The sequence below is a fragment of the Tamandua tetradactyla genome, chromosome 8 (assembly GCF_023851605.1).
Source record: "Tamandua tetradactyla isolate mTamTet1 chromosome 8, mTamTet1.pri, whole genome shotgun sequence".
NCBI classification, from domain to species: Eukaryota; Metazoa; Chordata; class Mammalia; order Pilosa; family Myrmecophagidae; genus Tamandua; species Tamandua tetradactyla.
Window position 1 is genome coordinate 125,945,425 of NC_135334.1, and position 23,073 is coordinate 125,968,497.

A 23,073-nucleotide genomic window follows, 5' to 3' on the forward strand; every position below is an offset into this window, starting at 1 on the left:
TACATTGGTTTCTAGAAATCTTTCCCAAAAAATGAGCAATGTCATGTTTTCAATTATAGGACAAAATATTTATGCCATCATTTTGTTTAGGGCATGTATTTCAATTTACCAGTTTATAGTGAGGAGGAAGATTTACTTTTAAAAGTAGCATTTTTAAATAAAGAACATTTGCATAACTCTGAGAACATAAGGGACCATTAAAAGAAAAGGGTATCATAAACTCATTTTGAAATGCAAGGCATGATTGAAAAGTAGATTTAAATTAAAACTACATGTGAATTAAACACATAAAACAATAATGTATGTCAGTTCAAATGTCTCACAGTGCTAATGATTTGGGAAGGGTTTTCTCAAATGCTTCTTTACCATCTTTTTTTTTTTTTTTGCAGACTGCATGTCCTAGGAGCAAGCATTGAAGTCAAACTGGTGTAGAAAAGAGAAAGCAGCCTGTGCATTGCCTCATCATGGCCAGATGTTGAGTTTAAATAGGTGATAGGAGCTGATCCATAGTATAAAATTCCAACTGTGAGGTGAGTAGAGCAGGTGGAAAGGCTTCTGACCATCTGGTGTTTCACAGCACCTTCAGGGTGGCTGAGATTATTCTGCTGCAGCACCCAAGTGTCAACAGAAAGGGAAGAGTGACCCACAGACAGCAAATCTATGGACCACCATCTCATTCTCAGACTGTCCCCCAGGCCACCTTGAGGATGGGGTTAGGGTTAGGATTAGGGTTAGGGTTAGGGTTAGGGTTGGGGTTGGGGGTATGACACAGAGGATGCAGTTTATTTGCCTTGATCCACAAAAAGCAAAGAGAAAGTCTGGCATCTGCCCTATTTCGAGTGAACATCACTGACCGCTGACCAGCCACCAGCTGGAGACAACCCTGTGGTTCATGACTAGAGGATGGCACAGGGTTAATGATGGCCACGCAGTGGTCCTAGACCATCACGGCCAGAGGAGGGACTGTGGCTCCCAACATCATGAAGAAGCACATTGGTGCAGCCCTGGCCAAAAGAGAAATATCTCCTTTCTGGGCCCAAAGATCCATGAGCATCTCGGAAGAGTGATGGACACATAGCAGATCCTAGGAAGGAAAAGTTACTGAGGAAAAATGCACTTGAGTCTGAAGTGTGGGAAATACTCCTGTTATTAGAACTGTGATGCCTTTGCCCATCAGGATAATCATGTAGAGGACCAAGAATTCTCCAGAAAGAAACCAGTGGAATTTGAGTTTATCAGAAAAAACCCGAGATAACAAATTCCATCATCATTGTGACATTTGGTTCTGTAGTGTTCAATTTGTTTTCTCCCTATGCATTTACAATTGTTGTGTGCCATTTTCTTCTTTTGTAATTTGATTGGGACATTAGCATTGGACTTCTACTTTCTCAGTTTCTCCCTGACACTTGGTATCTTTGATTCTGTGAGATTTGCTGTGAAATGAGGAGCAAGAAACTCATCTATAGATAAAATCAATTCAGCCAATTAAATATACATATAATTGATTTATAATACTAGATTTGTTCAAATCATACCAATAAGGTCCACAGCTATATATTTTAGTTCAATTTACAGTGTGATGGGGGATTGCAAATGAGCTGTTTTTCCAGTCAAATAGCAATCCTGATCAAGTCCCTACCTTGACTTGCTTTTTTTTACCCCAGTATTTGCTCAACCTCCCTTCTTAAAAAGTCTTTTCTCTTTCAAATACTATTCATCCTTTAAATCACAAATGCATCCTTGATGCTTTTTTAAAATTTTGCTCTTCATTTATACAGAATTTTAAACATTCTCACCAAATGTTCAGTTAGAGCTTTGTTTACCTTTTATTTGTTACTAGGGAATAAAATTCCTGCATTTTGTTTTCTTCTAATGTGCCTTTCTCATCTCTTTAACTGAATGTGTAAGCTATTGAAGCCAGGCATTGTTTTCAAAGTTTTCTCTACCACCACTCCTGATATAGTAACTATTACATTTAATATTTATCTATCTACAATCTCAAGGCATTTACCAAACATACTTTTATTTTCCTTTACCCAATTTAATACATATGGCTCTCCTTAGTAGCATTAGAATCAAAGCTTCATCATTAAAATATCTCCCTATTATTACTTCTGACACACTTTATATACATTCTCCCTACAATAGAGTTTCAGTTAATGACAACTGTTTCTTTTTCCAACCATGCATTAGAGCATCTGAGTAATGCTTTAAAAAAATACATTTTTTGATCTGTTCCAATTAGCAACCACAAAGTGCAAACATGTAATTAATTCAGCATAAATATCCTATTGAATTTCCTTAATATATTTGCTCTACTGGTTCTCTAACTTTTTAACACAATTAGATTCAATAAATCTTCTATCCCCAAAGATGTTCCCTAATTCATGCCACCCATAACATACCACCTGCTATCCCTATTAATGATTATTCTTTTTTACTGTTTAATTGAGAAATGAGAAACAGCAAAGACAAATTTCATTATCTTCTTATTAACCAATCTCCTATACCAGTAAAAAAAAAGTTTATTTTACTTGTCTTCTTATTGCATTTGGGTGGATTTTTCCATTGAAGATTTCTCCAAGAGAGTCTCACCTAGTCTTATTCTACAATAATACATCCCTTGCTCAACTAAGCATTCAGTGATGCATCACTCCCTCCATCCCACATCATTCTATCAATATTTCATGATTTCAGGTGCACTTGTAATCCTGCTATTAGGGTGAGGTAAATTGGAAAAATTGATTTGTAGGCCTTTCTAATTTCTGGGACCAAATTTCCAGCTCTTGGGAATTGGTAGGAGCCCAAACTGGCCATGACAGACCACTCATTGCTACTGAAATTTCCAAAACATGCTGCATCTTCTCACTTCCAATTCTAAGCCTTTTCTTCAATCTACTTTATCATTTCTGGGATTACTGCAATAGCCTTGTTTCCATGACAATTTATGCTGCTCAATAAACACAAGTGATCATTTCAAAGATGAAAATTCCCCTCATATTTTTGCCCTAGTTGAAAACACTTCCAATGATTCCTATTATATTAAAATAAGTCTCCAATTTCTTCTCATGGATTACAGATTGCTATATAATTTGATCTCTGCCTATCCTTTTAGCTTGAACTGTTAATACTCTCTCTTTAATATCTTCCCCCATATATTCAGTTCTTTTTTAGGTTTTTACGAAATTGTGACTTAAGACTTTCACTTTTTTCTTTTGTATAGAATGTTCTTCATATGTCTAATCTTTCTATTTAGCACTAAAATCAGATATCACTTTCTTAGAGAGGTCTTCCCAGTTTTATGGTACAGATTACACAATTACCAGTGAATTATATTAGTGTCAGTGTGTGTGAATTGCTTCTTAATCATATCCTTATTTTTTTGTTGTTTTAAAGGAGAGTGTTTATGTCTTATTTTTCACTACAATTAAGGAAATTTAGATTCAAAACATTCCTATGTCTTTCCCTAGTTTTCAGAGATTCTGGTTTTCAACTGTATGCCATTGCCCCTTCCAAATCCTTAGGTTTGATGTTGGAAAGATAATTAAATTTCCTAAGTCTGTTTTCCTATTTTAAGATAGGAGATAATCTTATCTACCTTATTTGTTCTTTAGGAGAACTAGATAAGAAAATACTAGGAGAGCTCAACTACCAGCTTAATTATAAAGCATGCACAGTGCTTAATTATAAGGCATGCACAGTGCTTTTATTGTATTTTGAGCTAAGATTCTTGTTTTATAACCATTGAAAATGTATATTGTCTAATGCCAGAGATGGTTTATTATTATTAATTAATGTATTAATTATTGAACACAGTCTTTTCTTATTTTTCAAGCCTGAACTATTTTCTTCTCCCCAATTGGTCTTCCTATTGTCTCCTTAAAATATACCATCTAAATTTTTTTTCTGTATGTTTTATCAAGGGATTTTGTTTCTACTTAGTAAGAAAAGGGATCAAATAGACTGGTCATGAAATGCATACTGGGCTTAAAAATAAATTCTTTTATAAATAAATGGTAAATGCCTAAGATAAACCACTTTACATACATGTATCCTATCTCAGCTCCCTTGTCTTTATTTTAGAGGGTGGGAGAGCAGATAAAGTAAACTGAAAATTCTGACTCAATTAACTATCAGACTGATGGGTTTCTATGAATCTTCTTCCAACCAATGTAGACTGTATTATGATCCCCGGTCTATAAAATCTAGCTCTGCTTTCCACTGATCAGCACCTGCATCTGTTTTTATGGCTATTCACATGTCTTTTCAATCTTTGACATTGCATCTCACAACTTGTTCAATAAAGGATATAGAAGGAGACTGCCCCTAATGTTGTATTCCACATACGATTATGAATTGAATTAAAAGTAGAAGTTACCCTCAGACTTAGCTATTTACCAAGAAGAGGGAGTGGGTGATTAAAAGGATAAAGTCTATATGAAAGTCAAATTTAAAATTTTCTGTGTTAATTCTTATAAAAAAATCTCATGAGTCCAGTAAATTTCATTATTCATTGATTTAAAATGGATATTATTGCTAAAATACTACTTTTTAACATTTAAATATTTTAACCAGAATCATATTTGAACATATTACTCTATTTTAAGTCAAAATTAAGGGTTCCTAGGGAAAATCAAAATAATGTATAAAAGGATTAGCAAATATAGTCATACATACCCTCAAGTCTTGCCAAGTTTATGGACTGAATTTTTTGAGGTAAATAGTAATAGGAAATGAACCAAAAAAAGTGAAATCAGTATTCTGTTTCAGGAATACATATTTTCAGGGAAAAAATGCTTTGTATTTTCCCTAGTAGAAGAAGCTGCATTCTCAGAAATATGTTTTATACATAACAATAACATTTCCTTTATTATCAATATGACAAAATATATAGAATTAATTCTTATACAATATATCATAACTTCCAGTTTTCTTAAGAGCTTAGGTATCAAAAATATTTCATTAATAAATTATTTTAGTTCCTAACAGTAATTAGGTAAGATTTCATATATTTCCAATTCTTAAAGCACATTATTTAACTTTTTATTCAGAAGTAAAAAATTCAAAAATATTTTATTAGACAGTGTTCTAGTTTGAAAGCTGCTGGAATGCAATATACCAAAACTGGAATGGTTTTTATGAAGTGGAATCTAATAACTTACAAGTATACAGTTCTAGGGCTGTGAAAATGTCCAGGTTAAAGCAAAGCTATGAAAATTTCCAAATTAAGGTATCCAAGGAAAGATACCTGGGCTCAAGAAGACTAATGATATTCAGAGTTTCTCTCTCAGCTAGGAAGGTACATGGCAATGTCTTTTAGCTGATAGCTTTCTCTCCAGAAATCTTCAAGGGCTTCCCAGAGCTCTGTCCCTTCTGTTCATTCTGTCAGTTCTGGTGGCTTTAAAGTTTTATCTAAAAGGGAGCCCTCTCAAAGGGCTCCAATAAGCAACCCCACCTTGAATAGGTGGAGGCACATCTCCATGGAAACCATCTAATCAAAAGTTCCATGGAAACAATAAAAAATGTCCCAACCAGCAATACTGCATGGCTTTTCTGAGGAACATAATAAAAGAAATGGCTTTTCTAGGGCACATTAATAGCTTCAAACTGGCACATTCCACCCTTGGACCCCAAAAATCCAAATGCAAAATACGTTCATTCCATCTCAATATCACAAAGCCTTAAACCATTTCAGTAACAATACAAATACAATATAACATCAGAAACAATACCAAACCTCATCAAAATGAGCTACAGGTATGGACTGTCCTAAGGTAAAACTCAACTCTGGCTCTGTACCTGTAAAAGTCAAAACAAGTTATCTGTTGCCAATACACAAAGGAGAGATAGTCATAGGATACATATTCTGATTTCCTTGGGGACAAACTGGAAAGAAAACAGGGATCATCAGACCCAAGCAATTTGGGCAAACCTGTAGGGCAAACTCCATTAGATTTCAAAGTCTGAGAGTCATTTATCCTCAGGGCTTTAGAAAGTGTAGTCTCAATTCCAAGTGCCAAAGCAGCAGCCCAGCTCTCTCCAAATGCTGGAGTGAGAATTGCAAACTTGAAGGACATTGGAGAAACAACCTTTTTCTTGGCTCCACTCTCTCCAAGCATCATATCTGCACCTAGGCTTTTTGCCATCTCTAGGGCTCATGCTCAGCCTCTCCAGGTGGTGGCAGCCAGACTCTCCCCAATCCCCAAGGAATTTGCTCCACACTTTCTAAGGCCTGAAGCAGCACAACTTCCACTACATTGAGGAAGAAGGCCCACCCTCTGCCTTTGGGGCAAACTCACCCTCTCCAAATCCTCAGGTGGGTAAACTCTCCTACCTGTTGTTTCTTGACTTCAGACCTTACCTTCCATAGTTCTGCCTGTGAAGATACTTTTTCCTCCAATATGTCCTTTTTCTGCCCCTCTTAGTCAAGACTAGCAGTGGTTCCATTTATATAGGTCCCACAACACTCTTGTTGGTTTACTGCAAAATATTTGCTGGGATCATGCCCATCAGACAAAAGGACTTTCCACAAATCCTTCATGGATAACTCCATCTCCAATCCTGGCTTTTACTGAAATAGCTGACTGGTTCTACATTTGGTTAAATCCTCATGTGGGGTACTATTCTCTGGGGTCTCCATTTATGGAAGTCCAGAATTTTCTAGAATATCAGCTTCCGGTTTCTTTGTACCCAAGAGTTCAATTCTCAGCTTTTCTCTTTCCTGTTGCATTTCACTATAAGTAAGTTGCAAGGAGAAACCAGGCTGCACTTCCCACATTGAATTTGGAGATCCCTTCTGCTAAATATCCAAGTTAATGCCTTTTTAATTTTGCCTTCCAGTCAAAACCACCAGTCAATTTTGCAAGATTATCTGCTATTTTAAAACAAGGATTGGCTTCCTTCCAGTTTGCAATAACACACACCTCATTCCTTTCTAAAGCCTCATCAGAGGTATATTTAGAGTCCATAATCTCTACCAACAGTCTCTTCAAAGTATTCTAGGCCTTCTCTATCAAGCTCCTAACAACTCTTCCAAAATATTCCCCCTATCCATTTAGAAAGCATTTCCAACATGTTTGGTATTTGCAAACTGTAGCAGCACCCCACTTCTCTGGTACCAAAATCTGTTCTAGTTAGTAAGCTGCTGAAATGCAATATACCAGAAATAGAAGGACTTTTACAAAGTGGAATTTAATAAATTACAAGTTTACCATTCTAAGGCTATGAAAATATCCAAATTAAGGTAAGGATATTAAAATGTCCAAATTAAGACATCCATGGAAAGATATCTTGGTTCCAGCAGGTCTATGATGTTCAGGGTTTCTCTCTCAACTGGAAAGGTACATGGCAACATCTGCTGACTTTCTGTCCAAAGAATTTTTTGACTGCTTCCCTGGGGCTCTGTCCATTCTGTTGACTCTCTTGGTTCTGGTGGCTCTAAAGCTTTTTCCAAAATGGCTCCCTCTTAAAGGGCTCCAATAAGCGATCCCACTTTGAATGGGTGGAGACACATCTCCATGGAAACCATCTAATAAAAAGTTACCACCCACAATTGGGTGTGTCACATGTCTATGGAGCAATTAAAAAGGTCCCAATCAGCCAATCAGCAATATTTAATGAGGATTAAAGGGCATGGCTTTTCTGGGGTACATGGTAGCTTCAAACTTGCACCAACAGTAAATACATTCTTAAAATATACTCATGACTTCATGTATTTGATCTTATTTATTGAATCTTGGTCCTCAAATTTAAAAAAACAGGTCTGAATTGAGGGTGCACAAGTGGTACAGTGGTAGAATGCCTGCCTTGCATGCAGGAGACCTGGGTTTGATTCCCAGACCAGGCATGCACCCACCCCCAAAAAAAACATCTGAATTAAAACAGAACATCAAATATTAATAGTGCATATTCACATTATTAAATTCTGCTGAAATTGCTTCTTTATGTTTTATGAAAATTTGTATTTTTTATAGTTAATTTTTTAACATCTATATCAACTTGGTCTTGAAATAGCAAGTGCTCTTTATAGAGTAAATAATTATTTCTTTCCTGTGGGGAAATCTCTTCTCCCTCCTCATGTCAAAATTGCTAGCTAAATGCTCCTGTTTACAATTAATTTGATGTTTTCCAAGTAACTGTTTCATGATACACCAGCCCTCTTTACAGTCTCTGTATGGAATATAAATCCATGCACTTTTCATTTCCCATACACAATCAGAGTACATGTCCTAGAAGAAGACAAACTCTTAGTTACTGATATTACTTGCAGAAAAGTGTTTAATCTACTGCTATCCTACCTCTTATTTTTTCTCCTATGATTCCTTTGAATAGACATTTAGCAAACCCTGTGTTTCTTGGTCTCATATGAATATGCTCTGTGTATTTTCTCATTGTTAGGATGTACTGTTCTGCTTTGCAGGAGTGTATATTTGTGGACATAGCTTCATGTTATGAAGACAAATGCAATGTTGACTTTTGAAAAACTAATATTGTTTTATTCATCTTATGATGTCCTCTCAGACACCATGGGAGCTCCTGAATAGACAAACCTAGCTCATTAATGAATATTATAAACAAGGCATAAGAAATTTGTTTCATATAAATTATAAAAATGAAAATTTCCTCCCTCACATTGCCACATTAAATTATTTATAAGTTCTCAATTTCAGACCCACATTCATTCACTTTTTGGGGAGAACTACTCCAATCATGAACTTAAGGTTTCTAGCCTTCTATGACCACCCTAGTCTAACTAAGTCTAGCTTCCACTTAATTTCCACCCCTTCTCTCCTTTAAAGAGTATTTCTTCATGCCTGGGTCTTGCTTGTCTACACCATATCTGAAGAATACTTCTCCAATTCTCATATGTAGCATTTACCCTTAGCCATGAGGTTGTGTTCCATCTCAATTCTTTTGCTATACTTGTATTTGAAGGTGATTGTTACATCCCAATCTCTGACTTCCATTAGGTAGAACAAAGTTCATCCACTGAACTTCCCTACCAGGAAGGCAGACTGAGACACTAATTGACAACATAAGGACTTTGTGTTTTCTGACTCCAAATAATGCACGTTTTCATGTATTAATACTTACTTGGTACCAGGCACCAGTGAGGATCCTGTGACTACCATATTGGGTAATGTATCTAGCATTGGTAGGAAAACTGAGGCCTGGAATTAGTAGGACAGGCCTGTGCATGTAAGAGTACCATTGAGGGCACTGAACCCTAGTAGAAGCAGTGCGAGTTGCAGGGTATTCTGCCAGCCAGAGATAAACAGACACTTCTAGAAGGAGCTAGAAGGAGAAGAACTGATAGAAATCAGATGTCTCTTGTCAGAAGCAGTTGAGGCCACCATGGAAACCATGGAGAGGCCAACAACCACCAAATAACCAGAAGGAGGAAGAGGCCTAGTGAAGAAGTAAAAATGTGATGTGAAAAGGAATTAGGAAGGAAAAAAAGGGAGAAAAATACTTATCTTGAAAATATTAAGCTACTTTTAAGGTTATGTAAATCAGTTTTGTAGTTTATGTTTACACTTGAATTTATGTGTGCTACCAGAAGAGATTACAAATACACGTAGAGGCATTATTTTGTGTGAATAAATGTCGAAGAACCTCTTTGTTCAGTTATTTCAATTTTTCCATCGAGGAACCCAACTTTTTGCATAGTTTTTGTTTTGCTAGTTTTTAAATATATTGTTATTGTCATTACCATTAATAAGTAGCCATTAGATGTCAGGAAGTTCACCTCATCCATTCTGCAGATGAAAAATGTAAGGGCATTCTCATCAAGATCTTCCCGACCAATGGGTGAAGATGAGGATGTTGATGAAATGCCACTACACACTGGCATGATTTAGAGTAAATGCTTCTCCAATCTTATTTTTAAAAGTGGCTGGAATGTTCCATAGATTGGAGAGGATCCAAGACCCAGGCCATCGTATATCAAAGGTTTTCTCTTTAGTCATCTTACTGTAAGATAAGGAATTTTCTGGGAAATACTCAAATTCTACTTTTAGGTATATTTTCTGCAAGAGGCTTTTCAAAATAAGTGTGATACTTGTATGTCCCTATTTACTATCTCTGAATCCTAACAAACTGTGTAAGTGAGCATCAGGGCGTGGACGATGATGATAGCCTCTCAGTGTTAATCTGTGTTTTCTCAAAGACACATGTTCAAAATAAACTTCTCCTTAGACCCCATGTCCTCTTGGAATTTTATTCTTGAATCCATATAGATCTGTGCAATATGGAGCAGGATGCTTTTAGTAACAAGTCTATTGATACTTATCTTAGAGAATTTGGAAAGGAAGGGTAAGAATTATAAATAATCATTAACTCCCAGTTTGCTCATTCAGAGTTTGTAATTATTCCCTGGGGGCCTGACTATAATCATCTTTGCTAATCAGCCTTCCACTTCAATGAAGTACAAATTTAATATATGTATTTTGGTAGGGTTTCTCAAATTTCAAGGTAAATAGATTGATTTTTATTAAGCCAATGCCTTGAATCTCATCATTGCTTTTGTGGCTAAATAAAGCATAAAAAGTAGTAATGTAAATTATAACAGAAGTATAACATAAATCATTACAATTCATATTTGTTTATTAAATCATTTTTTTCAGAATCTTCTTTAAGCATGGCATTTTTATTACTCTAATTCTAGCTAATAGTGGAGTCATGCACCTGTGGGAGCATTAAGTTCTGAAATCCAGTTTGCACATAAGGTAAAAGTTGAGCATTGCCAAAATAATCTTAAATTTGCATCAAATCGTCTGTAATACTCAACTGCCATTTGTATAAAAAGTACTCAAATAGGTCATTTTTCTCTAAGGAAGATGGGTTAAAAAACAAAAACATTTTATTTCAATAAAGATGGAATCGCAGGCCTAATGTACAGCAACTACAGCTGTGGATGAATTTGCTAAAAAGTGAGAGGTTTAGAACAACCCTTTCCTTATGTTCATGGACTCTTTGGGTAGGGATTGGATCAGGGCATTACAGGAGAAGCTCACCTCTGCCACACTCTGCAGCCTTAGTTGGGAAGAGGCAGAGGCGAGGGCTCACTGAACAACTGGGGCAGGTTTCACCACGTGGCTGCATGGTGGCTGGCACCTGTGGACCGGGGAGATGACCCATGGCCTCTCCAGGTCCAGATGGGCTTCCTAGCAGCACAGCAGCCTTAGGGAGGGGAACCTCTCATAGATCAACTTTGGGCTAGTGTAAAAGATGGGTCAGCCCACACGGTGAAAGCTGTACTACCTGTCCAACCTAACCTTGTCTTTCCATTCCAGTCAAGCGGTGCCACCTCTGCTGCACCCTGTTCATTAATGTGAGTCACAAATCCCCTGGGATTCATCAACAGGAGCAGTGTCAGAGTGACATGGTAACATGGTGTGTGGGTGCAGTCAAGTCTGGAAAACAAAAGAGGGCACAACTTGTGCTTGTTTTTGTAGAATTTTAATTTTGGTCTGTTTGTTTAATCAAAGAATATAGTTGAATTCATTATGTACAATGGAAAGTCTGGAGCATATTCACTTTGAAGTTAATAAATTTTAAGTTTCAGGGTATCTCATTTACCCAAACACATCCCCCTGTACCTAGAATTCACATAGTATTAAATTGATTAAAATTTGCAAAAGATACTTCTGGATGACCTCTGTTGTTGCTCAGATGTGGTCTCACTCTCTCTAAGCCCAAATCTGCAAGTGAAATCATTGCACTCCCCACTACATGGGGCATGAGAGGTAAAAGTCTCCTTGGTGATGTGGGAGAGGACTCCCAGGTATGAATCCACACCTGGCACCATGGGATCAACAATTCCTTTCTGACCAAATGGAGAAAAGAAGTGGAATTAATAAAGCATCAGTGGCTGAGAGAGTTCAAACAGAGTTGAGAGGCTATCTGAGGGTAACTTTTACACAAGCTTCAGTTAGACATTGCTACCTACCATAAATTACCAACCCCCAACTAAAACTGTTCCTGCCAATCCTAAAAAACACCTAGTGTTCTACAAAGGTCCCATGCAGTAGTGTATCTTTTGAGAAATCTACAACATCCAGTTGGGTTCCTGAACCAGACAAGTCCTGAAATCTAGAGTGCCCAGCCTCTCCAGAACATCAACTAGTTCCATCCTCCTATCCCATTTTATTGTCAGCCCCTTCCAACATGAAAAAGTTAAAAGATGCAAAGCCTAAATACCCTAAAGAGTGAGAGAACGTTCAAAGGTGATGGTAAAGTTATACAGAGAAGGTAGGGTTTAACAAATGAGTATGATTACTGAATCATTATATCAATATTTCTTTTAGTTTCCAGTATCTTAGAGCAGTTAGAACTGAAAAACTAAAAATGGTGGAATTGTAACCCATATCAAACTTTGAAATCTGTTCTACAACTAATTGTTGTGATGTGCTCTGAAATTTATTGCTTTTTTGTATATATATTTTTTTCACAAGAAAGAAAATAAAAGTCAATTGTGATGATTAATATATATATATATACTTCTGACCTCCAGTGTTCTGAAGCAGCTAGAAGGAAAATCTGAGAGTATTGTATGGTAGCCCATGACAAACTCTGGGCTCTGTTCTGTAACTACTTGTTGAAATTATTGATTTTTTCCCTTGCTTTGTAAATATGTTATATTATACAGTTTAAAAAGTTTAAAAATAAATAAACAAATGTACAGAGAAAATAAATTAGCAAAAGACATTTTAGCCACAGCATTAGAGAACTTGTCTCTTTCCACTGTAACTTCCCCCATTTCCACATTCTCTTTTGCAACTTGACACAGTGATCACAGGCATTTTAGGGAAATTGAGGATATGGTTAGTTTGGAGGGTATGTGATTTGCTGTCATATCAATAAAGAGTTAACTTATTACTAGGAAGCTTTTGCATATCAGTAAGTGGCATACTAGTAAACAGGATTAAAAGTGCCTGACTCTAATGCCAATAAATTTAAAATTATAAAAATATTGCTGAAAAACAACCTTCTGTTTCCTTAACTTAAAGACAAGTATAACCTGTCCCCAAAGATTTACAAGTCTTGTCATCAGTTGTCACTTCCCTGTCTGTGTAAGCATGCTCTTCTTATTGTACTGTACAAATCCATCTGTTTTGACGTTGGTTAGACTTTAAATATACATATATATCTGTGCAATTAGTTGCTGTTTATTACCTCTTTCAAAATTTCATGCCTAATTTTTTATTTGAAATGTCATATTCCTTTTCCCAGGGGCAGCCAACACTGTAGTATTAGCTTCATTTCCCAAGACATCTGTTCCCTTTGATCTTTCCATCACTCTCTTTAGGGGTGTTTGGGCTATGGTCATTCTAACTTTTTCATGTTGGAAGGATATGTCACTAATAGGGGGTAGGGAGATGGAACTATCTGACATTATGGAGAGGCTGGGCCCTCTAGGTTTCTGGATTTATCTGGTCCAGGGACCCATTTGGAGGTTGTAGGTTTCTGAAAAGTTACACTAGTGCATGAAAAACTTGTGGAATCTTACATATTGCTCTAGATGTTCTTTATGATTGGTTGCAATGGTCTTGGTTGGGGTTTGGCAGGTTGATAGGTAGCAAGGTCTAACTGAAGATTGCATAAGAGCAACCTCCAGAGTAGCCTCTTAACTTTATTTGAACTCTCTCTGCCACTGATACTTTATTAGTTATGCTTCTTTTCACCCATTTGGTCAGGATGGAATTGTTGATCCCATGATGCTAGGACAAGATTCATCCTAGCAGTCCTCTCTTATGTCACCAGGGAGACTTTCACTCCTGAATGTCATGTGTCACGAGGGGGGTGGGCAATGATTTCACTTGCAGAGTTGGGCTTAGAGAAACTGAGGACACATCTGGCAACAAAAGAGGTCCTCCAGAAGTAACTCTTAGGTATGCCTATAGGTAGGCTAAGCTCCTCCACTACCTACATAAGCTTCACAAGAGTGAACCTCATGATAGAGGGCATGGCCTATTGATTTGGGTATACCTAATGTTTGACACAGTAGCAGGGGATTCCCTGATGGTAAAGTTTAATAGTCACATATTTTTTTCCTATCCCTCAAGGGACTTTGCAATACTTTTTGATTATCTGCTTAATATACTCTAGGATGTATCCAGGCATTACATTAGGCAATACAGGATTAAAGGACCTCTTTATTATTCTGGGCTTCCTATGTTTAAAATTGTTCAAATGAGCTATACAGATAGGTTAAGTTAGATTGTGTGCTACACAAAATTTCAGATCCAGACCAAATAAATCTTTCTTCCTTGGCCTCAGAGTATATATGGTTCTAAAATATAGACATTGTCTTCCTTACCTCTGTGTTCTGAATTAGTTTAACCCCAACCTGATAGGCTTCATTATTATCTCTAAATATCAGATTATATATAGATATAGATTACATATATAATATATATATCTTGTATATGTATATATATATAATATGCAAATTTTGTGCATACATATTTTTCATATATATACATGTAAAATAGCCTCTCAAACTCCAGAAATAACAATTACCACACTGGGCTAAATGTGTCTGCTATAAAAGCTTACAACATAAGCATCTGTTTTCTTTTATTTTTTAGCTCCTGTTTTCTTGTAAGCACTTTTAAAGGAGATCCTACCATTGCTATTCTTTTCTTTCTGGCTTATTTTGTCTCACCAGAAGTCCCACATATTCATTCACATCATTGCATGTGTCACAACATTGTTCCTTTTACATAGTGGCACAACATTCTTTCATAAGTATGCACCAGTGTTCACCAATCTACTTCTCAGTCAGTGCATCCTTCAGACACCTGTGTTTATTAAGCATCATGTATAATGGCCAAAGTCCACAGTCCATCAACACTCTCAATTTTAGATAATTTCATTGTTCCCAAGAGAAAGAAAACCAATAAAGACACCCTTGCCAAATAGGAAATCTAAACCTCCTCTTAACTTTTGTCCCTCACAAGAACTAATTTATATTTCTGGTGTTAATCAATGGGACACATGGGTCTATACAACCCCTTTAAATCTTATTAATCTACAATATGATATTACTTCTAGACCCACTAGAGATCTTCCTTCACTTCTATGTATTCCCTTATATTGGAGTTCAACCTCATTAGCTAACTGTTCACCCATCTCTAGCTTCTATGTGTCTCTAAGTCCCCTATATTCTGTATTATAAGCCTCTGATTTTATCTTTATCATGGTAATAAAAGTGGAACCATAAAGTATCTATACTTTTGTGTCTGGCTTATTTCACCCAGAATTATGTCTTCAAGGCTTATCCATCTTGCCACATGCTTCAGGATGTCATTTCATCTTATTTCACATAATATTCCATCGTATGTTTATAGCACATTTTGGTGATCCACTCATGTGTTGATTGGCATTTGGTTTGTTTGCTTTTTTGATGATTATGAATAATGCTGCTATGAAAATCGATGTGAAAATGTCTGTTTGTGTTGTTACTTTCAGCTCTTTTGGGTATATACCAAGAGGTGCTATTGCTGGGTCATAGGACAACTTGATATTTAGTTTCCTAAGGAACTCGCCTCCATGGTGCCAGTTGAGTAGTCTGAACTCAGTCTTATGCATTTTCTTTTGTATGTAGTAGATTGTTTTTCTCTCGCTGCTTTCAGAATTTTCTGCTTCTCTTCAACATTTGACAGACTGATTAGTATGTGTGTTGGAGAAGGCCTATTTGAATTTATTCTATTTGGAGTTCTTTGGGCTTCTTTGACTTGTATATTTATGTCCTTTATAAGGGTTGGGAAGTTTTTCTCCATTATATCCTCAACTACTCTTCCTAGCCCCTTATGCCTCTCTTCTTCTTCTGGGACACCAATGAGTCATATATTTGCATCCTTTGTTTTGTTCATCATTTCCCTGAGATCCAATTAAAATTTTTCCATCTTTTTTCCATTTGCTGCTTTGAGTGTTCAAAGTCAGTTATCTTGTTCTCTATATCTTTTATTCTTTCTTCTGTCTCTTCAAATCTGCTGTTGTGGGCCTCTAGCACATTTTCTACTTGGTCAAAAGAGTCTTTAATTTCTGTAATTTCTGCTATTTTTCTATTTATTTTTTCAAATTTCTCTTTATGTCTTCTAGTGTTTTCTTGATCTTCTTTACATCATGAGCCATCCCACTTAATTTTTTAAGTAGAGCAATATGACCATCTTTGATTATTTGTTCCAATATCTGTGTCTTCTATGGTGTTTTAATTTGGTCGTTAGACTGGACTATGTCTGCATTGTGATATGTTTAGTGATTTTCTGTTGTTTTCATCGCATGTAAATTTCTTGATTGATTAAACTTGGGAGTTGATTTCCTTCAGTATTCTAATACATATCCACCTTTCAGGGTGATATGTAGTAGAGTGCAGGTTATCAGGTTAGGCACAACAGTGCAGTTATGCAATGCAGGTAAAATGTACAAGGATGAAAATATATATATATATTGTGATCATAAGTATGTAAAAATTACTGTGATTGTATCATTAAATGCAGAAGAGCTCCCTATTCTAGAGACATGATGGACAGTATAAAATGATAATAGAGCCAATTTATCAGAAAGAAATAAAAATCCTGAACAGTTCTGTGAAACACACAAATAAAAAATTGACAAAAATAAATGGAGCAATAGAAACTTTAAAAATAGTAATCAAATTTAATAATTGTCAGGGATAATGTGCTAACTTTTTGGAAGTTAAGCCTCTTTCTGTTTTTCACCCCTGATCTTACACCAAGATTATTTTACCATTAGAGATGTTCTGTTGGGGTCGAAGTAATAACATTTAAAAAGTCATAAAATTGGTTTCATAAATTATATTCTTCAAAGTTTATTTACATTATTTAAAATTACACTTAATAACTATAAAAATTGATTTCAGCATTGGGAAGAAAAGTTTGGTCTCAGTAATTTTACAAGGAGTAGACAGTACCTTTTAAGGTGATATTAACTTAGAAAATCACCTTCAGACTTTCATTTGGCTTAAATCAAAGTTACCTCGGTCAGATACATACACACTTGCATTTCAATCTCCAAATAACCCTGTCTCAACATTGCTAACTTATTGTTGAAAAGAAGAAAGTTACTTTCTAACATCTTTAACCACACCAAGAAATTCTCTCCTAAAAGTCTAGAGTGTGAACCATTTTCCTGTAAGAGTTACTTCTATATCTATATGAAACTTGATTTTGTTACTGTTAATTAATGCAAAATTCACAAGACATTTGAACTGTACATGTTTAGAAAAAGTGAGCTTTAGCCACCTTTTTTAATGAATTAAAAATTACATATCAGCAGTTATTTTTCATTTGTCTTCCCAACTTTCTTCTAACAAAATAAAGGCCAAGTATGCCCCAATTATATAAACAGTTGTAAAAATTGTTATAGATGAATACAAAAGTACATCTTCTGTGTAGATTCATTATGTGACTCAGCCAAACCAGAATAAAGAGACTGCACCATGTTTTCCATGTAATGCCCCCAATAAACCATTCTTCAGCAGGTGCACACACCTGGAGCAAATTAAGTGATGGGACACCAACCCAAAACACACAGAACTGTGGGTTTACAGAGGGCTAATTTAATTTAGGCCAAGTTGTGTTATAATTATTTAGTGATAAGATCAGAAGAAATTACTGAAAAAAAGTATGCTAAAATTATGCAAATACATATAAATAAAAATTATATACAGCCAGAAAAGTAACTGGAAGAAAATACATTTAAGGATTAACAACAATTATGAATGATTTTTATTTCCTTATTTGAATTTTTTATGCTAATTTTTGTGTAATTAATAATGCCTACTCCTAAGACAGTTCATACTTTTAATTATCAAAAAATTTCATTGTGAAAAATGTGCTAATTATGTCCCTGGTAGTTAATGACCTGGACTATCTTTAACAGAGTAATTAAGAATTTATCTAGAAATACCTTCTCTGTAACACAGTCAAAAAATTAGAGAATCACAAAGGAATACCAAACAATCATGCTCAAGCTATGCAACTCTCTGTTACAAACCCAGCATGAATGCATTGGTCCTTGAACTTTTATCCTCAGAAGTATGCCAGCAATCTTCCTTGGAAATTGGTCCCAGGGATGGCCATGTGTTGGATTAGCAATCCTCAATATAAGGGGTGCTGTGGCATTGTCAGGGTGAAAGACCAGGGACAGTCTCCTCTGTTCTGTTCACAAAAGCTCCTTGGAAAACCTGTGAGACATAATTTTGGGGAGACCTTTACATTTGACTGCAACCTGGACAGTTTTAGGTTGAATTATTTTACCTCAGGACACAAAAAAAATGTGTGAATGAAAAATTAAAACTAACTTCTCTGAAAGGGAACACATATTTGGAACTTTGGGCTCCTTATTTTATTTGTGAAAAAAATTATAGATGACAAATTTATAGACAGATACTGTAGGGAGAAACATTTTCATCACCTTTTGCTCATGGTAAGTATCATTCTCAATATTAAAGGGTTTTATTCAGATCAAATAAAATTAGGACATTATTAGACTATATATATACACATCATGCTGCCTTCACCTAAATAATTTCAGGATTTAGAGAAATAGAAATATAGAATTGATGAAATCCAAGACCACAAGCAATGTACATATATTAGAAATACAATTTTGGAAGAAGTTTGATTTTAATAGTCAATTTAAGAAAACAGTATTTCAGAAGTTAAAATTTTGTGTAATCTATAATTTTGATGTGTAAGAGTGAAGTTCTTTAAAGATGAAGTTTATGATTAGTCATTTGTGTTAAATAATATTGGATACAAAATAAAAGTACATGACTAACTAAAGCTGTTTCTCTAACATTGTTTATTACATATCTTAGATTTTCTCAGTTTTGTTAAAATTAAGTTTAAACAACTATATTGTGCTATAAACCTGCTGTTGACATCCACCTATCTTGATATAATCACAGAATCAACAGTTAATAGATCTGGAAAAGGTATTTAAAATCTTTCTGCCCTTTTTTTCATCTAAAAATAAAGATAATAGTAACATATACTGTATAATATTTTCAGGTGAGTTAAATGTGTTAATAAATATATAAAAGTGTCAGGTTCATCCAATTATGTAATATAATTGAAATTCCATTATATAATATCCAAATGATGATTAATACTTAATGTATATTTGGCTGTAACACTAAGATTTTTTCAGCCATATTTTGCAAATTAGACTGTGAGTATGAGTTCAGGGGGAACTAACACATTTTTTAAAAATGCCAGCTCAAAAAAAAATGCCAACTCATTCATGTAAACAAAAATCTTTTTCAAGTCATTCATAAAAGATCACCTTTGATTTCCCAACAATCATCACAGTTGAATGCCATGGGAAGTAGAAAATAGCACAAATGTGCCTGACTTCATCCTGATGGGATTGACAGACTCTGAAGAGATCCAGCAAGTCCTCTCCATGCCATTCCTCTTGATATATCTGACTACTGTGCTGGGAAATGCAGGGATGATACTGATAATTCACCTGGATCTCCAGCTTCACATTCCGATGTATTTTTTCCTCAGTCACCTGTCATTCCTTGACCTCAGTTACTCAACAGTCATCACACCTAAAACCTTAGAGAAGTTACTGACTTCCAAGAAGCATATTTCATTATCAGGTTGCTTCACCCAGATGTTTTTTTTAATCTTCCTGGGTGCCACTGAGTGTTTCCTTCTGTCTTCAATGGCCTATGACCGCTATGTGGCCATCTGCAATCCTCTTCAGTATCCAGTTGTTATGGCCACGAGACTCTGCTGTGCCCTCATTGCTGGGTCCTACTTGATTGGCTATACAGACTCCTTGGTCACTGTTATTTGCATGAACAGTTTGCATTTCTGCAGATCCAATGTAATCCACCACTTTTTCTGTGACGTAGCCCCAATTTTAGCCCTGTCCTGCACTGACACTCATGACACTGAAATCACAATATTCTTTCTCTCTGGCTCTACCTTAATGGTGTCTCTTATCACAATCTCTCTATCCTACAGGTCCATCCTGTCTACAATCCTGAAAATTAATTCCACTTCAGGAAAGCACAAAGCCTTCTCTACTTGTGCCTCCCACCTCCTGGGAGTTACCATCTTTTATAGCACTATGATTTTTACTTATTTAAAACCAACTAAGTCCTACTCCTTGGGAAGGGATCAAGTGGCCTCTGTGTTTTATACCTTGGTGATCCCCATGCTGAATCCACTCATTTACAGTCTTAGGAACAGAGAGGTGAAAAATGCTCTCATTAGAGTCATGCAGAAGAGAACAGTGTCCAGGCAATGAAATGACAGTGATGCTGAGCATTCAAGGCTTTCTTTTCTTTTGGATCTTTTAGCATTACTTGGATTCTATATAAAATACATGAATCCTTGTTTGTTTTCCTGTTGAGTCATTCTTTACTTGGCCAAACATGATCTTGAATATTTCCAGGAATTTGTTTTCAGAAATACATTTTGAAATTTCACCAGGATGTATCTTAAACATTTCATTTAAATATACGAGTTTTTAAAGATGAACTAATGCGCAAAATAAAAAAATGCATGTTGCCTTTTAAATTATAGCACATAAATCCCCATGCATGTTCCAATTTCAGAGAATTTCATGATGGAAAACAGCTATATTTTGGCACAATGATAGTTCCCCATGCAATTCATTTAATATCTATGGAAATGAGGTCCCCTCAAATTATGGCTCATCATTCAGTGTGGCTTAATGCACAGACAAAAAGGGCTGTGAAGGAAGAGAGAGTTTATTTACAAAATGGCAGAAGGGCAGGTGAGAATTACTAAATATACCTCCCCCTATGACAATTTGCATGGCTTTTATACATGATGGAGACAAAAGAAAGTTATTTATCTCAGGTAACTGTAACAGGGGTATTCAGGGCTACATGAGTTCCATATCTCAGTTATTTACTACAACATTTCACATTTACATCCTCTAAGATGATGGTGCATCATGCCTCCAAGTCTGAGGTGATAGATGAGAGAACACAAACAATAGTGATTAATGATAACTTATTTGGTGTCTATTCATGCGGGGTGAATGTTGCTTCTTTGTGAGACTCACACTTAAATGTACAGCTTGCTTACAGTTTTAAAGTTACCTTTAAAATGCTAACATTCCATATAGGATACACATATAGCACACTGATTGAGAGTGCATTCTTCAGAATCAGACATTCCAGGTTTAGATTCTAGATCTGCTCCCTTTTTAGGCTGTTTGATCCTTAGTACATCTCTGATCATTTAACCCCAGTTTCCTCAGGTATACAAAATAAACACTAATTCCAGGTCCATAGAGTTTTTGTAAAGATTAAAACAAATGAGGAATGTAAAGTACATTCATGCAGTACAAATAATGGTGGCTGTTAACATTAGAAGCCTCACTTTTGCAATATTTTGAATGTGAAATGACATTTCTATTGAGGAATATTCACTGGTGTTTCATAAATTAGTATTTGTTAAATTAATTAAATAACATGAAATGGTTAAAAATGAAAACTTAGTTTTTCAATTATTTTGACCTAGTGCTAAGAAAAATATTATAGGAAAATTAAGTTATAGAAAATACAGATATGCCAACTGTGAAGAAAATTTTGAAATTGAAAAAATAAGAAAAGAAAATAGAAATGGCTTAACAATTACTGATATTTTTGTGCATATTTCCCTAGACTTATCATTATGTATGCATAAATTATGTGTATAAACAAATTTTGGCTACTTTCTAAGTAAATGTTTGCAGCCCTCTGTTTCAACTCTTATAAACTTTGAGAATTTTGTCATTTAAATGTGTGAGATGAGTACATTCTTGTCTAAATTAACAAAATAAAACTCTCTTGCTAAGTTTTTGGACCTGATATTTTGTAAATTTGCTAGGTTAAACATCTGGGTGCAGTAATATCTGTTTGGTGTCTAGCTGTCAAATAGTTGAAAACCTTTCTTTCTATGATATGTGAATAAGATGTGTAAAGTACTTTGTTGAAGTTGAACTTGGGTGTATTTTGTAAAATTGTTTCCTTTATACTGATTTATATAGTTTTTAAGTTCCTTAAAAAGAAATGAAGTCTTGATATAATACTTGAAGCTGTTGAAAAAAATAAAGAAAAATAGAGTTTCTAAGTCTAAGAGTTTTCAGATGAAGGCAGGAGGTAATTCTGGAGTTTACTCTTATGTAAATATCACGAACTGCCCCATTATGCAAAGCCTCATGCACTGATGTTCTTAATGACCCTAGGGACATCTGAACATAAGAAACAAACCACAAGATAAATAACTCAGGCAATTCTCTAATTGGAAGGAAAACTGGAGTGCAGCAAAAGTGCACCAACCACAAACAATTTGTGTAATCTTCCTTTCCTTTCAAAACCTATGGCAGACCATCATTTGTATCCCTTAATCATGTTTTTTCAATTTCAGAGTCTTATGATCAGAAAAGATAGTCCTAATGTGTACTAATGAAGGAACATGAGTCAGCTGAGAGCTAACTCATCCCAATTCCTAACTCTATGCTAAGCATGTAATGAATCTGCAAAAATTTGACCACCTCTAATCACATAATTTAGAACCATTGTGCTCATTATCCTAGAACCTGCTTATCTCCTGATACTATAAAATATTACAGTTATGGGAGACAAATTTTTGGACTAATAGGCCATCTGACCTCCTGATTGCTGTTTCACAATAAATGCTGTCTTTGAAACTCCAATGTCTCAGGAACTGATCATTACTACACCCAACAGGCAAACCACTGTTGCTGGCATTGAGTTACATGTTCCTGGTGAAGCTGCAAGAAAGCAGGCAGGAAATTTATTGAGTACACACACAAGAGGGGCATGCAGGAACCCTAACAAGAGGAGAGCAACACATTACTGAGCGCAGACAGAGGGTCATGCAGGTACTCTCAAAAGGCGAGAAGCACCTATTACTGAGTACACTCAAGAGGAGCATGCAGATGCACTTAGGATGGGAGTCACCTATTAGTGAGTAAACACAAGAGGGGTGTGCAGGTGCTCTCAGAAAGGGGAGTCACCCATTACTGTGCATGCACAAGAGGGTAGCC

General features: G+C 35.6%; 1 protein-coding gene and 2 long non-coding RNA genes across 4 annotated transcripts in view; 2 read left to right on the forward strand and 1 right to left on the reverse strand.

Annotated features, from left to right (window-relative positions):
* The window catches only part of LOC143644970 (uncharacterized), a 326,292-nt gene that overhangs the window by 254,568 nt on the left and 48,651 nt on the right, over window positions 1–23,073 (forward strand). The gene's annotated exons all lie outside the window — the stretch shown is intronic.
* LOC143643815 (uncharacterized) overlaps window positions 1–23,073 on the reverse strand; it is a 466,595-nt gene that overhangs the window by 29,734 nt on the left and 413,788 nt on the right. The gene's annotated exons all lie outside the window — the stretch shown is intronic.
* LOC143643967 (olfactory receptor 8H1-like) lies at window positions 19,348–20,295 on the forward strand. Its single transcript, XM_077112349.1, has one exon. It carries the CDS (start codon window positions 19,348–19,350, stop codon window positions 20,293–20,295), a length of 948 nt encoding a protein of 315 aa, XP_076968464.1.